This window comes from Hyla sarda, chromosome 1, assembly GCF_029499605.1.
Source record: "Hyla sarda isolate aHylSar1 chromosome 1, aHylSar1.hap1, whole genome shotgun sequence".
Classification (NCBI taxonomy): domain Eukaryota; kingdom Metazoa; phylum Chordata; class Amphibia; order Anura; family Hylidae; genus Hyla; species Hyla sarda.
Window position 1 is genome coordinate 581,940,065 of NC_079189.1, and position 20,021 is coordinate 581,960,085.

Here is a 20,021-nt window from a genome sequence, read left to right on the forward strand (position 1 = left end):
GCCAATGAAGAAATGTAGAGACAGTGTACAATTTTACTCTATGGGATAGGTAACAGTAATGTACAATATAACAAAACTAGTAACTATTAATATCTTCTTGTTCCACTGTTGCAAGGGCATCCAGGACGTTTCGTATCCCCAAAGGTATAAGTTAAAAGCATATTCATGTTATTTGTTCCATGAATTCTACGGACGCATACTCCCCCCCCCCCCCCCTCACACACACTCACTCAAATGGAGCTGAGAGCTCTTAAGTGGCTAAGATTACAAAATGATCTTATAATACAGAGGGTGGATAAAGTAGATAGTACGGTGGTTATGTCTAGACACTATTATCGGGAAGAAGCGGAAAGGCAACTCCCTGATACTAATGTATATAAACCTCTCTCCTCGGACCCAAAATAATTTGTGGGTCAAAATAAAAATAAAAAAAACACATAATTTTGTAAATTTTGGGGGCGTCCGCATCTACCCAGTACAGTTTTCTGTAAAAATGACACCTTATCTTTATTCGGTTGGGCCATACGGTTACAACGATACCCAAATTATATAGGTTTTATTTTGTTTTACTTCTTTAAAAAAAAATAAAACTTGTATGAATATTAACATTTTTAAATTCTCCTCTGCTGACCCCCATAATTTTTCCATATACGGGGCTGTACGAGGGCTTATTTTTTTGCGCTGCGATCTGTAGATTCATCCATCCCATTTATGTTTTGATGAGACTATTTAATCGCTTCTTATACATTTCTTTGGGCATGCAAAGTGAACAAAAATACGCAATTCTGGACTTTGGTCCATTTTAGGAACTGTCCAGAGCAGCATATGTTTGCCATGGGGATTTTCTCCTACTCTGGACAGTTCTTAAAATGGATAGAGATGTCAGCAGAGAGCACTGTGGTCATGATGTCAGCAGAGAGCTCTGTGTTCAAAAAAGAAAAAAAAATTCCTATGTAGTATTCAGCAGCTAATAAATACTGGAAGGATTAAGATTTTTTAATAGAAGTAATTTACAAATCTGTTTAACTTTCTGGCACCAGTTGATTAAAAAATAAATAAATAACGTTTTCCACCGGAGTACCCCTTTAAGGGGGTACTCCACTGGAAAGCATTCTTTTTTAATTTAACTGGTGCCAGAAAGTTAAACAGATTTGAAAATTACTTCTATTTAAAAATCTTAATCCTTCCAGTACTTATCAGCTGCTATATGTTCCACAGGAAGTCTTTTCTGTTTGAATTTCCTTTCTGTCTGACCACGGTGATCTCTGCTGACACCTCTGTCCATTTTAGGAACTGTCCAGTGTAGGAGAAAATCCCCACAGCAAACTTCTCCTGCTTTGGACAGTTCCTAAAATGGACAGAAGTGTCAGCAGAGAGCACTGTGGTCAGACAGAAAGGGAAAAAAAATAAAATAAAACTTCCTATGGAACATACAGCAGCTGATAAGTACTTAAAGGATTAAGATTTTTAAATAGAAGTAATTTACAAATCTGTTTAACTTTCTGGCACCAGATTATTAAAAAATTTTTTTTTTCCAGGGGAGTACCCCTTTAAGGAGTTACTTTATTAAAAAGTATTCACACCCTTTAATGGAGCAGTAATGTATACTACATTGGTTTCCCTGCAGGACTGGTCTTTAAGAGCAATGATCTGAGCTGCAGACACCAAGTAGCCGTTTTAACAATGCTTTTCTTTCATCCCTGTTGCATCTTGGATGAGTGTTGTGTCTGGGGGCGATGTACAGCATGAACCTATCAGCTCCTCATTGCCGGAGCGTTCGTCCTCTTTGTGCGCGGCACCTGTGGGAATCATCACTGGGGAAAAAGTTTAAACGAGATTGTTTTGCCGGTGGGCGATCCCTTTAATGATAGATACAAATGCATGGCATGTGATCACATCTGAACCCTCGCCAAGCAGGGTAAGTATATAGCATATTCCACACAGGAGAAGTTACTGACAGCCGCGCTGTATCGGCATCGGGGCCAGAAACCATCACATCAAAATCAAACGCCCAAAATTGTGATGAGCCGATGAAAAGAAAATCAACATTTGGTTATAGGGGTTGAAGGGATTTAGTCTGTGTTCCTGTTAGTCTGTGGGCAATTAACTCTTATAATGCCATAGACCTTCAGGTAAACTAACATTGACTTTTTTTCCATACTTCAAGAGCTTCTTACATTAAAGTGGTACTCCGGGGGGAAATCGGTTTTTAAATCAACTGATGCCAGAAAGTTAAACAGATTTATAAATTACTACTATTTAAAATCTTAACCCTTCCAGTACTTATCAGCTGCTGTATGCTCCAGAGATAGTATTGTGTAGTTCTTTCCAATCTGACTACAGTTCTCTCTGTTGACACCTCTGTCCATGTCAGAAACTGTCCAAAGTACAAGAAAATCCCTATAGCAAACCTCTCCTGCTCTGGACAGTTCTTGACATGCACAGAGGTGTCAGCAGAGAGCACTGTGTTCAGACTGGAAAGAACTACAAAACTTCCTCTGGAGCATACAGCAGCTGATAAGTACTGGAAGGATTAAGATTTTTTAAATTTACAATTCTGCATAATTTTCTGGCACCAGTTTTTTAGGGTATTTCTAAGTACTTTGTTGAGTGGTGCCAAGGCACGATTTAAAGGAAATGTATCACCTAGATTTTTTTTCCGATCACAGATAATTAAACATGTTTTTTTGTTTAGTTTTTTTTTTTTTTTTTTTTTAAAGCTTTCTATTTTCTGATTTAATTTTTTATTTATTTATTTTCTTTTGCATTATGATGGGGGCTGCCATCTTGTCTGAGCTGTTTTCAAGATACACTTTACGGCAAACCGCATGGTAATAGGAAACAAATGACAGAAGCTGTCCCATTGATATGAATGGAAAACAAATTTCAGCGTGCTCTGTGACCTTTGCAAAGGTGATTCTAGAGGAAGGGAAAGCTGATCTGTGAGCAACAGCTATTGTGTGTAAATCTGTTATCTATACACTTGTGTCACCCTTCGCTGTTATCCTGCCTGTGTTGATTAGAAGGCGACTGCTGGGAAATGATCTGTACAGAACCAAAAGTCTTTAAGTTTTAGTCCTAGTGGGCAGAATGGAAACTGCTAAATGCAAGATTTGAGGATTATGTTATATATAGATAGCAAAATGGAAAAGTATAGAAAGTATCACCAACATTTTTTTTTTAAATATGCTTAAAAAACATGTAGGGTTCTGTTCCATTTAAAAAGAAGTCATGCATTTGTAAACTGTACAACCCCTTTATAAAATTCTTACACGAATGACTTACCACTATCTGAAAGTAGTCACTAGGGATGACCACCTCTCCATTCTTGGTCCATTTCACTGTAGGGGGAGGCTTCCCGGTTACAGCACATTCAAACTCAATGTCCATACTTTCATAGGCATAGAGATTGGCTGGGTGATTGAAGAACCGTGGGGGCACTGCAAATTAAAAGGGAAACAAAAAAGTTATAAAAGTCTTTATAAACTATAATAAATGTAAACATCATATAAAACCATGCATGGCTATGTGAAGTTGTGTTTTATGACATGTCTCCATTACATCGATATCACTGACCTTCCTTATTTATAACTGTAGGATGAATTTGGCGCCTGACTATTATGTCTTGCACTCAAGAGAAGAGATCATTTTTCAGACTATCTGTACACATCCACTAATTATGCATTGTATCTTTGTTACCATTGTACACACAGGACATTTTGTCAATAAGATTTGTCATACATTCCATAAGGAATCAAGCCTTATAGCAAAAGATTGACCCACAAGTCACCTCCAAATAGAGTTGTCTTTTCTGTGCTCTATTATTGTGCCTGGCTCCTCCCCTGAGGATCATCTTAGTGTCAAAGTTGCATGAAAGCTGTTCTAAAGTTGCCTGTAGTCGTGGTGTAGCCCTATAGCCTTACAGTACATTATTCGCCATTTTATTCACTAATATCCAGGAGTCAGTGTTAATCTTATCATCACAATCTGAGAATAATAATATTCTCCTGTATAACAACATGGAGGAGGAGGAAGACTTCACTGGGCACCATAACCAGCGCTCTCTTCGTACTGAATGTGTTATAGATCATGTGATCATTCTCATTAGGATAAAGACCTTTCAGATTTTAATGCTCATAGTTAAATGGAATTAATGGGAGAAAGGAGACTTGGTATCATTAGATCTTTACTGTATTGATTGGAAATAAAGCAGGGAGGGAGGGAAGCATGGAGATATATGAGGAGGGATGAGAAGAACAAGGAGAGGGAACAAGGGTAGGAAAGGGTGTATGGAGGAGAGGGAAGAGCATGGAGATCTATGAGGAGGGATGAGAAGAACAGGGATAGGGAACAAGGGTAGGAAAGGGTGTATGGAGGAGAGGGAAGAGGAGAGCATGGAGACGTGTGAGGAGGGATGGGAATGACAGGGAAAGAGAAAGGGATTGGGAGTAGGAAAGGGTGTACAAGTATGGGGGGGAGGAGAGCATGGAGATGTGCGAGGAGGGATGTGAAGGACAGGGAAAGAGAAAGGGATTGGGGGTAGGAAAGGGTGTACAAGTATGGGGGGGAGGAGAGCATGGGGATGTATTAGGAGGGATGGGAAATACGGGGAAAGAGAAAGGGATTGTGGGTAGGAAAGGGTGTACAAGTATGGAGGAGCTGGAAGAGGAGAGCATGGAGATGTATGAGGAGGGATGGGAAAAACGGGGAAAGAGAAAGGGATTGTGGGTAGGAAAGGGTGTACAAGTATGGGGGGGAGGAGAGCATGGAGATGTATGAGGAGGGATGTGAAGGACAGGGAAAGAGAAAGGGATTGGGGGTAGGAAAGGGTGTACAAGTATGGGGGGGAGAGGAGAGCATGGGGATGTATGAGGTGGGATGGGAAAAACAGGGAAAGAGAAAGGGATTAGGGTAGGAAAGGGTGTACAAGTATGGAGGAGGGGGAAGAGGAGAGCATGGGGATGTGTGAGGAGGGATGGGAAAAACAGGGAAAGAGAAAGGGATTGGGGTAGGAAAGGGTGTACAAGTATGGAGGAGGGGGAAGAGGAGAGCATGGAGATGTGTGAGGAGGGATGGGAAAAACAGGGAAAGAGAAAGGGATTGGGGTAGGAAAGGGTGTACAAGTATGGAGGAGATGGAAGAGGAGAGCATGGAGACGTGTGAGGAGGGATGGGAAGGACAGGGAAAGAGAAAGGGATTGGGGTAGGAAAGGGTGTACAAGTATGGGGTGGGGGAGGAGAGCATGGAGATGTGTGAGGAGGGATGGGAAGGTAAGGAATGAGAAGAGGAAATCAAAGGGAAAAGTAGTGTAAATGAAGAGAATGAAGCAAGAAGTAAGGGAGGGAAAAGTCAGTGAAGAGGAATATAGTGAAATAAGAAAGATGAAGAACAGGGATGGAAATGAGTGGAGGAAGAGATCAAATAGAAGAAGGGAAGGAAAAGGAAGGAGGATTTTAATAGATAGAAATGTGGAAACAAAGAGAAGGAAATACGTAAGAATAGAAAGTCAGAACATAGAAAATATACCTGTATAACAAAATAATGTAACCAATGTAAAAGGTCCCAAAAATCCCCTAAAAGTCAAGGCTAAAAACTGTAAAAAAAATAGCTACAAATGAAAGCTTCTCTCCCCTCCATAGATGTGATGCATTGTGTGCATCCTCTGAATTATGTACAGATAAGCCCCTCATTATCTCTGCCTGGAAACCCAGACCCCCTCCCCTCCTCTAAGCAGAGGTGCGTATCTACATTAATAAAAGACTGTATAATTCCTACACGAAGCCTTGAAATGCTGGAAAGAAGTCTTTTATTGCCTGATTTCTAATGCATGAAATCCCTCAGGAATAGGTTTACCATATGCAGCTTGTTGACATCAATCACTATTACCTTACTACTGTGTACACACTATCCAATAGGGTCTCTTTTTTTTCCAGTAACAGCACCACTGTGGTCCAAAGGCTGGGCCTGGTATTGCATCTCAGCCTCTTAAATAAGGATGAGCTTGAAAACCAGTCACAGACCGGAGTGGCCCTCTTTTTTCTTTTTTTTTTTTTTTTTTTTACAGAATATCAGGAATCCCTAGAACGTCTGTGCTTACTCCAAAAATTATGTCTTAATTGTATTTTTATTGTACAAATGCTGCTGAAATATTATTGAGCGCACGATTCCATAAGACAAGAGTGTGAAAGATTAGGAGCGGGATCAGACAAAACACAAACACAAATTAAAATGTTAATATTCTTGTCATCCAGTAATAAACCTATTACATTCTTGATGTGATTGGCTCGTGTTCCAATTCACACATTGTCAGGAGAACAGAACGCACCAAATAATAAGTCGCAACTCAGAAGGACCTTCATACTTTAAGATTGTGACATAAAAAGATTACAACATTTTTTACTAAAATAAAAATATTGGCCAAAATACAGTTTAAAGACTGAATCCATACACCTTCCTTAACTGTTGGCTAAACACCCCTTCAGCCAACCACTATTCATCTAATTCCCCCATACATGTGCACACTTGGCTCAGCTGAGCATGCTTGTGTTGTAAATGGGAACAGGAGAGGAAGCCACTGCCTTTGTGCGGTCCTATTGTGGTTACTGCTGCAGCCAGACTCTCCACCCAGAATTTCTCCAGGCGGAGATTCAGCAGTGTGGACGGGCCCTTACAGTTCACTGCTATACTACTTTATACAGTACATTATACTACCGTATGGCAGTGAACGGTCAAATCAGCAATCTTCTAAGTCAGTCTGCCTGAGGCAGACTGTAGAAGCAGAACTGTCATGGCAAGCATAGAGGCCTTCTAAAAGCCTCGGTTTGCCAAGGTAACCAATCGGCAACCCCGGGATTGCGTTGCAGAAGTGCTGATCAGATGCCTGACAGGCTAGGCCAGGGTCGTTACTATTGAGGGTGCAGAGGTAGCGGTCACATCTGGGCCCTGTGACTGAGTGGGCCCTAAGGTGCTCCGGGGCCATTTGACTAAGAGGGCCAAAAGGCCTCATAAGAAGACACTAGTAGTATGAATGGCAGATGGCAAACATTGGCCCCGTTACAGATTTTGCATTGCGGCCTAGAAGCCAAAAGTTACACCTCTGAGTACAGCACCTGAGTACAGCACCTGTGATTATGACAGCGCCTTACCTCTCCCTCTACAAGAGGAGTATTACAGAGCTTTACTTCCCCCTCAACAAGCGAAGTATGACAGTGCCTTAACTCCCCCTCCACAAGAGGAGTATGACAGCGCCTTATCTCCCCTCCCCAAGAGGAGTATGACAGCACCGTACCTCCCCCTGCCACAAGAGGAGAATGATAGCACCTTACCTCCCCCTCCACAAGAGGAGAATGACAGCGCTTTACCTTCCCCTTACAAAAGAGGAGTATGACATCCCCTTACCTTCCCCTCCATAAGAAGAGTATGACAGCGTCTTACCTCCCCCTCCACAAGAGAAGTATGACATTACCTTACCTTCTTACCTTCCCCTCCATAAGAAGAGTATGACAGCGCCTTACCTCGTCTCCACAAGAAGAGTATGACAGCGCCTTACCTCATCCTCCACAAGAAGAGTATGACAGCGCCTTACCTCCCCCTCCACAAGAGGAGTATGACAGCACCTTATCTCCCCTCCACAAGAAGAGTATGACAGCACCTTACCTCCCCCTCCACAAGAAGAGTATGACAGCGCCTTACCTCCCCCTCCACAAGAAGAGTATGACAGCGCCTTACCTCCCCTCCACAAGAAGAGTATGACAGCGCCTTACCTCCCCCTCCACAAGAGTAGTATGACAGCGCCTTACCTCTCCCTCCACAAGAAGAGTATGACAGCGCCTTACCTCCCCCTCCACAAGAGTAGTATGACAGCGCCTTACCTCCCCCTCCACAAGAAGAGTATGACAGCGCCTTACCTCCCCCTCCACAAGAGTAGTATGACAGCGCCTTACCTCCCCCTCCACAAGAAGAGTATGACAGCGCCTTATCTCCCCTCCACAATAAGAGTGTGACAGCGCCTTACCTCCCCCTCCACAAGAAGAGAAGGACAGTGCCTTACCCCCCCCCCCCCTCCACAAGAGTAGTATGGTGTGATGCCAAAATAAAAAATAAAAAAATATCATGTAGATGGGTTGTGCTCAATACAGAGATATTTCTTATGTTTTTACTTTTATTTAAGTATTTCATTTAAGCCTAAGTAAGGGGACCTGGACTTTACGGAACACGTTTGCATTTTATGCGGAGCTTGATTCTTAACCAAGATAACTTTTATACCCAAAACGACTGTGACTCCAAGGTTCCAGTCTGTAACATTATCATAATGGAACATAATTGGTTTACTCTCTTCTGGATGCACTGGAAAACAGGAGCGATATATTAAACCACTACAGGACAACAAGAATTAGCATTATAATTTACTTTGTCACATCAAGCTGACACGGAGCCAAGTGCGGACGCTCTCGCCGCTTCTTTGGGGAAATATATATATACGGTTATTTATAACAGTCTAGATCGGTCTCGGCCTCAGGAAATTGGAGGGAGACTCCATTGAGTTCTACTTATTCTATGTCCGTGTTTTCCAACCAGGGTGCCTCCAGCTGTTTCAAAACTACAACACCCAGCAAGCCTGGACAGCCTTTGGCTGTCGGGGCTTGCTGAGTGTTGTAGTTTTGCAACAGCTGGAGGCACACTGGTTGGGAAACACTGCTTTAGTAATAAGACAAAAGTCTGAAACTTTGTGTCAGCAAAGTAGTTCATTTACAATACCTACAGTATTCACAGTATACAGTATACCTACAGTATGCACACATTGACTTATCTAGGCTTTTGGTAGGGAAATATTCCTGAAATACTTTACTAAGTGGAATAAAATGCTGAATAATTGTAACAATGGGTGAAGAAATGCATAGAAAGGTAAAACTTATGCAGGTTGAGCTGCAGTCTCCTACTGCAAGATGCAGGTCTGAATGAAGCCTTGGTGTGATAGCCATAAGCACTGGGTATAGATGAAGGCCCTTTTACACGCTAGGAACAACAAACCCTTGTAAGGCTAGGTTCAGACTACGGAATTTCCGACTGCAATTCCTCTTTGAAATTGCAGGCGGAAATTCCGCTTGCTAAAATGCATAGTGTAGTGAATGGGTTTCCGTTCACAAATTCACACTTCGGAATTTGTGAAGCGGAATTTGTGAACGGAAAATCCGCTTGGAAATTTCCGCCTGAAGAAAGGGGTTGCTCTTTCTTCAGGCGGAAATCCGCGCGGAACACATTGCAGACTATTGGAGACTGCAGTGTCCGCGCGGTCCTAGCGCCGACTGATTCAGTCAGCGCTGGCCGCACTCGGAATCTTCGGGCGGAAATTTTCTGCCCGGAGATTCTGCAGTCTGAACCTAGCCTTAATACTTATTTTCTTTTGCAACACCTTGAGGCACCTTGGTTGATACCTATCTTCTGGTTGGGAAACCCTGTTTTATGTAAAGGAGACCACAAATTTTGTCACGAGAGGCAGCTGCCAGATCTTTACAGAAACATTTTAATATGGTTTTCTGGGACTTAAACACTTACAGTCTATCTGGATGGGGCTCAATACTTTATTGTTGGGGGTACAGAGGGATAAAGGTGCACCGCCATGTACATATACTCTATCAAGAGTTGTCTATGCTATATGCATTTATATGAGGCCGCCCAGTGGTTGTGATGGTCCTTGCAGTCTGTCAAGGGTTTTTGCTAGCAAGTTGCAATAGAGGAAGCCCCCGAAGTGCACATTATGGGAGGGGAGGGGGTATGAGAAGTGGGAGGGAGCTTAGGGGTTAATAGGTGGGAAAGGGTGGTCTTGGGAGCCTATAAATGGGGATACAGGAAGGGGAGGAACTAGTCGGGGCCAGCACACATTGGAAGAAGTTCCCGTCTGCCCAGTTTTGTTATGTGCTGGGGGGGGGGGGGGAATTGTGTGGTCACAGCGGCAGGGATTGGAGGGGTTCTTGGAGGCACTCTAGGAGAACGGTGAGCAGCGACACGGTTATATTGGATGTGAGGGAGCTGGGCTAGTACCCAGCTGGTCTGGTGCATACTGGTGGAGAAGGGATAATGGAGTCTCCGAAGGTGGTGCCCTTGGTTCAGGGGAGGGGCAACCAAGGCTACAGTAGGAGACAGGACAGAAAAGGAGCTGCCTTCAATTCCTCCTCCTAACAATTATCTCAGGGTTAAAGGGGTTATCCACCATAAGGTGATTTTAGTACGTACCTGGCAGGCAGTAATGGACATGCTTAGGAAGGATCTGCGCTTGTCTTGGGGATAAATGGCTATGTTGTGAGATTGCCATAACACCGGGGCTAGATTTTTGTGAACTGATATTTCCTGTTTCAGTTTTCTTTTTTTGACAAAAAATCCCATAATTCCATTTTCCTCCCTCCCACACATCAGACACCCCACCCATTGAAACATAAATGAGCTGCATTCATTCAAAAGACCTGTGGTTTTCAATCAGGGTGCCAACAGCTGCTGCATTAGTTGCAGACTGATCTCTCTCCCACCAAGCGATACCTCCACCCATTGAAGCAGACAGGATCCCTGTCATCAGCATTGTAAGCTGGGAAAATTCTGAGACAACTGTAATTGTGTATGCTGTTAAATATAAACATTGGGGTGAAAATCACAGAAGTATTGTGAGAAAACCGTCACACACAGGTACAGATACTATGTTATGAACTACACTAACTTTACAGCCCCTGTAGCATAGCCAAATAAAAAAAAATCCTGGAATACCCCTTTAAGTCAACTTTGTATTTTTTGTATTCGCACAGTTAAAGGTTATGGGGGGGGCTATATGGCTATTTATGTTGCCATATTTTATTGCTATGGTTTGTAATTAAATAAATGGGTCCGCTGTGGCTTTTTCTTTTTTTATCACAGCCAGTGTCTGTGTTTTATAATGTATGGGAATCTGGGGGAGAGGGGGGAGGTTGTGGCAATGGGCCAAGCGGATCCATACGATCACCTAGTCACATGTTGATTTTGTATCATAAGAAACTGGGGTCCTTAATTAAATTTATGAAAGGGTAAAGGAAAGAGTGGGGGGACTGTAATACCCCCCTCCCCCCACAAAAAATATAAATAAATAAATAAACCTTTAACATAAAGTGCTTTTTTTTAAATAAAAAGAACAAAGAAGAACCAAAAATGTATAGGAATTCTCCCAACAAAGTCCCCCACAGGACCCTGTGGTCAGTTCAGCTTTTTGGCCACAGGAGACATGAAACTCTTGGGTCAACATGTAAGAATTAGATTAGAGTTCCCGAAAATTTTTATAAAATATTAGGATAATCTTATGTAATAGAGGATCCATTGGGCTCCAACAGGCACTAAGACGAATGTAATCTCTGCCCCTTCTAAGTACGGTGGTCACTCACTAAAAGCCTATTAAATATAGTAATAAACAGCATGCACTCGAAAGATTGGACAAATTATACATAGTGGCACCTTAGGAAGTACTTGAGTAGAAAACCCTTATGTGCTCTAAGGCATATGGGCAGGGGTTGCCAGTTAGGACATCCCCTGTAATTTTCCCCCCTTTGGACATTACACAATACAGTACAAAAAGGTTGGAGTCTATTTCATAGTATTTTTGGGGTGCAAGGTAGACTCCCTATATAATATCCATATGCCCCAATAGGGCATATAGTCATTAGGGCATCTACTTTTAGGATATTTTTTTCTGTCAATGTACCAGTAGTTCTTCGCCTACATACACATGCCGGAAACGTGAGCGGTTGTCTGCTAAGTGATGGCACCTCCGTCAAGGGACAGAAAAAATCTGCACCGGGCTGAAGGTATTATTCAATCATAGCCATCAGGTAGAGAAGTTTGTAGAATTTAGTTGATTTGTTGCCTTGGCGTACTCTGAGATCTTCATCTCAAGGGCACCATCTCATCACATCACTCCGTCTCTGCTCATTCTTTCTTTTTTCATTTTCGTTATTGCTAAGAGAAAACAAATTGAGTTGACATCCAAGAAAAGTGGTAAAAAAGATAATAAATATTTATCAGAAGTTTGGGAGCAAGGAAGAAACAAGTTCACTGAGCGTCTTTGGTCAGATAGTAAAATTCTGTTCTTCCATATTCCATTTATTTATTTTTTTAAAGGGGGCGGTATACATTAAAGGGTTACTCCGCTCCCCAGTGTCCGGAACATTGAGTTCTGAATGCTGTGTGTGGGCTTCTGCGTTCACTCCCGCCCCCTTGTGACGTCACTTCCTGCCCCCTCAATGAAAGTCTATGGGAAGGGGGCATGACTGCCATCACGCCCCCTCCCATAGACTTGCATTGAGGGGTCGGGACGTGACGTCACATGAAGGGGTGTGATGTCACGAGGGGGCGGGCGTGAACACGGAAGCCCGCACACAGTGTTCGGAACTCAATGTTCCGGACGCTGGATAGCGGAGTAACCCTTTAAAAGGAGACTGTAGCAAACAATAGGTGTAGACCTTTTAGACTTTGTTCCAAACTCAGGAGCGGAGTCTAAGCCCCCCATATGTGTTTACCCTTTACCCTGCTCCAGGATGTGAAGGCTGGACATATCTGTTAGAGCAGAGGTCCCCAACCCAGTCCTTAAAGGGGTACTTCGTTGCTAAACATATTATCCTCTATCCAAAGGATAGGGGATAAGATGTCTGATCGTGGGGGTCCCGACGTTGGGGTCCCACGTGATCTACCGCAGCACTCGGCATTTTAAAGAAACACTGGGTCTTTGCAGCAGTGGTCGTGTCAGTCACAATCACACCCTCTGGCTCCGACCATTTTGAAAAAAAATTCAGAACGCTGGAGCAGTAGAGTACCCCTTTAAGGCCACCAACAGTCCAGGGTTTGATATTTTCCTTGTTCTATTCCAATGGATTAACTTAAAAATACACAGAAAGTGGGTGAGCCTTGAGGGACTGGGATGAGGACCACTGTGCTGACCCAGTGAATCAGAAGATACCAGTCTGTGGCACTGAAGGACCAGGAAATGGCAATAGTTACCAGTCTAGATTGTGGGCTGGCGATAAAAAAAAGGGTCATAGCAGGCAGTTCAGGTTTAAGGTTAACAGTCCTGGTCCAGCACAGGAGAGATGTATAGTACACAGGGGTCAGGCAGAATCAGGAGATCAGACATGGGTCAAACACAGGAATCAGGCAAGCTTCTCAAAACACTTTTGCTATAGAAAGTCAGAAACAGGTGAGTGGGGGTGGCTGTGTTGAATTGGTAGTGCAGGAAAAGGATGGGTGGAGGACAGGGCTATGGTGCCCACACTGGCCCTTTAAGTTGCAGATAGAGCACACATGTACACCCTAAGTGCTATACAAGGAACCACAGCAGCAAGAGAGGTGGTATGGATGTGACTGGGGTGATTGTGGAACTCCGATGTATTACCCCTGACACCAGAAAGTGGAGTGCAGCGGAGATCAGGAGTAGTGATAACAGATGCAGTGGGGGAGCACAGGAGGTTTGTCCAAAATGTGAGGGCAAAATGCAAACCGTTCACATAATAGAAGCGATGAATTCCCACAAGGACGATTTACCTATTACACCGCAGAGGAGATGAACGATCAGATTTTAGCCTCAGGCTTTTCCCGTCCGGTGATTTTCTCTGAACTGATCTCTTGCCGTTTTGTTTATTGTCCATATCTGTACACCTAATGTAATGCCTGAGGCTTAGCATGGTTGTGGGCACCGAGCCGCTGTCAGGGTTATGTAATTTAAAGGGGTACTCTGCTGCAAGACATCTTATCCCCTATCCAAAGGATAGGGGATAAGATGTCTGATCATGGGGTCCCTGCTGCACCTGGTGTTCGTTTAGAGCGTCTGGTGCAGCGTCGGAGGCTCGTGACGTTACGGCCCCATCCCCTCAATGCAAGTCCCACAGACTTGCATTGAGGGGGCATGGCTGTGACGTTATGAACGGGGCGTGATGTCACGAGCCTTCTCCCCGCATCGCCAGTCATCCGGCACGGATTTGTGGTTATCACTATAGTTTCCTAGTAGGACTAGGCTGAAGTGTGGTCTAAAACTAGAAATCACGAAGAACATTTTCCGTTCAGATATTTATTAATCATGAAACATAGATCGTATAAGTTCAAGACATTAAGTGAATATATACATTGTACATAGATATACTTAACCCCTTAAGGACTGAGCCCTTTTTCACCTTAAGGATTTAAGGATTTTTTGCAAATCTGACCACTGTCACGTTAAACATTAATAACTCTGGAATGCTTTTAGTTATCATTCTGATTCCGAGATTGTTTTTTCGTGACATATTCTACTTTAACATAGTGGTAAAAATTTTGTGGTAACTTGCATCCTTTCTTGGTGAAAAATCCCAAAATTTTATGAAAAATTTGAAAATTTTGCATTTTTCTAACTTTGAAGCTCTCTGCTTGTAAGGAAAATGGATATTCCAAATAATTTTTTTTTATTCACATATACAATATGTCTACTTTATGTTGGCATCATAAAATTGATGAGTTTTTACTTTTGGAAGACATCAGAGGGCTTCAAAGTTCAGCAGCAATTTTCCAATTTTTCACAACATTTTGAAACTCGCTTTTTTTCAGGGACCAGTTCAGGTTTGAAGTGGATTTGAAGGGTCTTCATATTAGAAATACCCCATAAATTACCCCATTATAAAAACTGCACCCCCCAAAGTATTCAAAATGACATTCAGTAAGCATTTTAACCCTTTAGGGGTTTCACAGAAATAGAGGCAAATTGAAGGAGAAAATTCACAATCTTCATTTTTTACATTCGCATGTTCTTGTAGACCCAATTTTTGAATTTTTGCAAGGGGTAAAAAGGAGAACATTTTTACTTGTATTTGAAACCCAATTTCTCTTGAGTAAGCACATACCTCATATGTCTATGTTAATTGTTCGGCGGGCGCAGTAGAGGGCTCAGAAGGGAAGGAGCGTCAAATGGTTTTTGGGGGGCATGTCACCTTTAGGAAGCCCCTATGGTGCCAGAACAGCAAAAAAAAAAAACACATGGCATACCATTTTGGAAACTAGACCCCTCGGGGAACATAACAAAGGGTAAAGTAAACCTTAATACCCCACAGGTGATTCACGACTTTTGCATATGTAAAAAAATATATATATGTTATTTACCTAAAATGCTTGGTTTCCCAAAAGTTTTACATTTTTAAAAAGGGTAATAGCAGAAAATACCCCCCAAAATTTGAAGCCCAATTTCTCCCGATTCAGAAAACGCCCCATATGGGGGTGAAAAGTGCTCTGCTGGCGCACTACAGGTCTAAGAAGAGAAGGAGTCACATTTGGCTTTTTTGAAGGAAATTTTGCTCTGGGGGCATGACGCATTTAGGAAGCCCCTTTGGTGCCAGGACAGCAAAAAAAAAAACACATGGCATACCATTTTGGAAAATAGACCCTTCGGGGAACATAACAAGGGGTTAAGTGAACCTTAATACCCCACAGGCGTTTCACGACTATTGCATATGTAAAAAAAAATATATATATTTTTTACCTAAAATGCTTGTTTTCCCAAAAATTTTACATTTTTAAAAAGGGTAAAAGTAGAAAATACCCCCCAAAATTTGTAACACAATTTCTCCTGAGTACGGCGATACCCCATATGTCACCCTAAACTGTTGCCTTGAAATACGACAGGGCTCCAAAGTGAGAGCACCATGCGCATTTGAGGCCTAAATTAGGGATTGCATAGGGGTGGACATAGGGGAATTCTACGCCAGTGATTCCCAAACAGGGTGCCTCCAGCTGTTGTAAAACTCCCAGCATGCCTGGACAGTCAGTGGCTATCTGGCAATACTGGGAGTAGTTGTTTTGCAACAGCTGGAGGCTCCGTTTTGGAAACCGTGGCGTACCAGACGTTTTTCATTTTTATTTGGGAGGTGAGGGGGGCTGTGTAGGGGTATGTGTATATGTAGTGTTTTTTACTTTTTATTTTATTTTTTGTTAGTGTAGTGTAGTGTTTTTAGGGTACAGTCGCACGGGCGGGGGTTCACAGTAGTTTGTCGCTGGCAGTTTGAGCTGTTGCAGAAAATTTGCCGCAGCTCAAACTTGCAGCCCGATACTTACTGTAAACCTCCGTCCATGTGAGTGTACCCTGTACATTCACATTGGGGGGGGGGGGGGGGACATCCAGCTGTTGCAAAACTACAACTCCCAGCATGCGCTGACAGACTGTACAAGCTGAGAGTTTTAATTTTGCAACAGCTGTAGGCACACTGGTTATGTATCACTGAGTTTGTGACCTTACTCAGTGTTTCAAAAGCAGTGTGCCTCCAGCTGTTGCAAAACTACAACTCCCAGCATGTACGGTGCATGGTGTAAGGTGACTGCTGGGAGTTGTAGTTTGCAACAGCTGGAGGCACACGGGCCGTGAAACACTGAGTTAGGTAAAAAAAAAAACTGAGTTTCACAACCAGTGTGCCTTCAGCTGTTGCAAAACTACAACTCTCAGCAGTCACCGACAGCCAATGGGCATGCTGGGAGTTGTAGTTATGCAACCAGCAGATGCACCACTACAACTCCCAGCATGCACTTTAGCTGTTTGTGCAAGCCGGGAGTTGTAGTTATACAACAGCTGAAGGTACACTTTTCCATAGGAAAAATGGGCCTCCAGCTGTTGCAAAACCATAAGTCCCAGCATGTCCATAAGGGAATGCTGGGAGTTGTGGTGGTCTGCCTCCTGCTGTTGCATAACTACAGCTCCCAGCATGCCCTTTTTGCATGCTGGGAGCTGTTGCTAAGCAACAGCAGGAGGCTGTCACTCACCTCCTGCTGCTGCTCCGTCGCAGGACAGTCCCTCGCCGCCGCCGTCGCTCCTGGGGCCCCGATCCCAACATGGACGCCGGGGATCGGGGTCCCCAGCACCCGGGGTCTTCTGCCCGCACCCGCTCACGTCCTCCGGAAGAGGGGCGGAGCGGGTGCGGGAGTGACCGGTAATCCGGCCGACAAATCAGGGTGATCGTGAGGTGGCACCAGTGCCACCTCACCCCTGCAGGCTCTGGCTGTTCGGGGCCGTGACGGCCCCGATCAGCCAGTAATCCCGGGTCACTGGAGACCCGATTGACCCGGAATCGCCGCAGATCGCTGGACTGAATTGAATTGACATGGGGGGGGGGGGCATAATGACCCCCCTGGGCGATATGCCGGGATGCCTGCTGAATGATTTCAGCAGGTATCCGGCTCTGGTCCCCAACCGGCTAGCGGTGGGGACCGGAATTCCCACGGGCGTATGGATACGCCCTGCGTCCTTAAGGACTCGGAATGCAGAGCGTATTCATACGCCCTGCATCTTTAAGAGGTTAAAGAGCAGCCAAAATTAGGGATAGGTATGCGGACCTGCTCTTGCCCTGGTCTGAGTTGCCTGCCTATATTCTGTAGGTCCCCTGTCCTTGTGACCTGGGCCTACACCGGAACCTCCTTATTGTCTCTAGGCTAGGTCAGGGATACAGAAAATAGGGCTAGTATACAGGTACAGTCTAGCTGCATGAAAAGGTAGTCCCATAGGATAGCACAAACCGCAAATGGAATAGGATAGCAATTTTATAAACATACAGAACCCGTGGGAGTACCCCAGGGTAATATTCAGTATTCATTAAAATATACAAACATGTGATTATAAGAGTGCCTAACATTGGATATCCTTATGCATATACCTATGACACCATATACATCCAACGCATTTCGCTACTCAGGGATATGTAGGAATACTTAGATGGGGGTCGTGCATAGACCCAGGCACCTTAGTCAGTGTGCCTTCACATGTATAGCTAGATTAATATTCCGATGGTATAAGTATAGAAGGTAGTCCACACTTTAGTAGTGGATTTATGGACAGTTGCTGATAGACGAGGTGACGTAGGGATCTTATAGATGGGTTAGAAAGCTTTTAGATATGTCCAGGATAATAGGTGTTTGGTCCAAATACCGTAATTCTTGCGATATTGTCTCCAGAGTGGGGGCACTAGATCCGGCCGGATGCTCCCGGGAGATGCAAAAAGAAGAAGATCCCACCCTAGAAATGTATGGAGGTGGTTGTAGGCTCGGGCACTGCCCATTAACTAAAGGTACTAGGAAAAGAATACAGAAGAACCTGGTAGGAAGCCATATATATATATATGCTGAATATTGTATATACAACAACACCTATACAAAAAATCTGTAGCAGACACATGGATAATGCAAAAGCAGAGATATGGCATCTGAAAAACAATGGAGATCTCCTGGACACAAGATAGCACTAGTACATACACAAATCCCATATGTGTGGGTTCATGTGCTTGCCATAGCAGCATAAGTAATGTTATGCTCTATAGGTAAAGTGCATGTGCCAAAAATACTTATGCCCAAAATCAGGCCAATAATAATGCAGCAAACAACAAAGTAAATTACCCACATGTGTGAGCAGAGAGTGCAGCCAGGAGACGTCCACCTCTACGACCATTTTGGACTTCAGTCCTTCTCTCGGGAGCATCCCCGGTAAATGCTCTTTCCCTTCCTTGGTACTGACAACACCAAGAAACCTCAAACAGAAGAACAGAGGGACAACCAACATGGCGGGGAGAAGAAAGGGCAAATAAGTAGACAAACAGAAACAGCACTGGATTACAGAAATATGAGGGAACACGTCAGGGATGTGCACAGACATTTTGGGGGGCAGGGGCTCAAGTAGAAAAAACGGGTAAGGGACCTCCGGCAGTCTTGTCAGAAGAATTGGGCCAGCATCACCCCACAGAGGTTCCAATCAGTGAGAGCATCATAGGGCAGGGCTCAAGCCCCCTTTTGAGTCTGTGTGTGCACGTCCTTGGAACACATACAAGGATGGGAAACAATGGGGGGGGGGGACAGCACAATTTAAATTTAAAGGACTACTGCCAACAAGACTCTAATGCCCAAGGGCCCACACAGACCTGGAACTGTCCCTGTCTAAGCGCCCCCCAAATCAAACAATCCATTTCTGGTATTGATGTACCCCATGATGAGTACCAAGTGCCAACCACATCCTCTCCATCCCGTACACCTACACCCTTGCACAAAAATTGATTTCAATTTTCAGAAACACTTTATCTTGAAAATGCAGGATAATTCCACGTTTCTGAGCCTCCTTCCATTTAACATGAATTGTTTATTTTGCAAATCCATTTCAGCGAATACGGCTCAAGATTAGCAGGTTATTTGTTCAGCTTGATGTGTATTTTAGAACAGCCAGATTTCACTATGAAAGAGCTGCCAACATCCGAGGACCTAACCAGCGATGGGATGCCAGTTGTTGACACTCTCTGCTTTCAACATTTAGCCAATAATGGGAATTTTAAGACATCTTTTTGTAGTCAGATCCACAAGTGCCATTATGGCTGACAAAAACGTCCAAGTCTTTATCTGTCTGGCTGCCCCTCTGCCTAGGACGATAAAATAATTCACTGTAGTGGGCACACTGGAAAATGGAATTACACCCTAAAGTACATGTCAGGCATTGATCACCAATTTTACAGATCTGAGTACTGTATTTTTCGCCATATAAGACGCTCCGGCATATAAGATGCTCCGGCATATAAGACGCACGCAATTTTAAAGGAGGAAAGTCTAGAAAAAAAAGATTCAGAACCAAATACAATGTAAAGTATAGGACAGTGATCTTCAACCTGCGGACCTCCAGATGTTACAAAACTACAACCCCCATCATGCCCGGACAGCCGATGGCTGTCCGGGCATGCCAGGAGTTGTAGTTTTGCAACATCTAGAGGTCCGCAGGTTGAAGACCACTGGTATTGGAGGTAATACTCATGTGTCCCCGCCGCTCCGGACCTGTCACCGCTGCCCCGGATGTCACCCTCCATCACTGTCCCCGGAGTGTCCCCGTCGCTCCGGAACGTCTCTGCTGCCCGGTATCCTCGATCTCTGTCGCCACCATCACGTCGCTACGCACGCCGCTCCTACTGGATGACGGGATCCCAGCACGGAGCAGTCATTCGCCGGTCAGACACCGAGGAGGCAGGTAAGGTCCCTCCCGG

General features: G+C 44.0%; 1 protein-coding gene across 8 annotated transcripts in view; it reads right to left on the reverse strand.

Moving 5' to 3' along the window:
• The window catches only part of DCC (DCC netrin 1 receptor), a 533,618-nt gene that overhangs the window by 291,728 nt on the left and 221,869 nt on the right, over positions 1–20,021 (reverse strand). For all 8 annotated transcript variants that reach the window (XM_056545057.1, XM_056545065.1, XM_056545088.1 and 5 more), the window contains exon 6: positions 3,286–3,440. In XM_056545057.1, the coding sequence (XP_056401032.1) occupies positions 3,286–3,440 (155 nt within the window). The remainder of the gene's footprint in view (positions 1–3,285; positions 3,441–20,021) is intronic.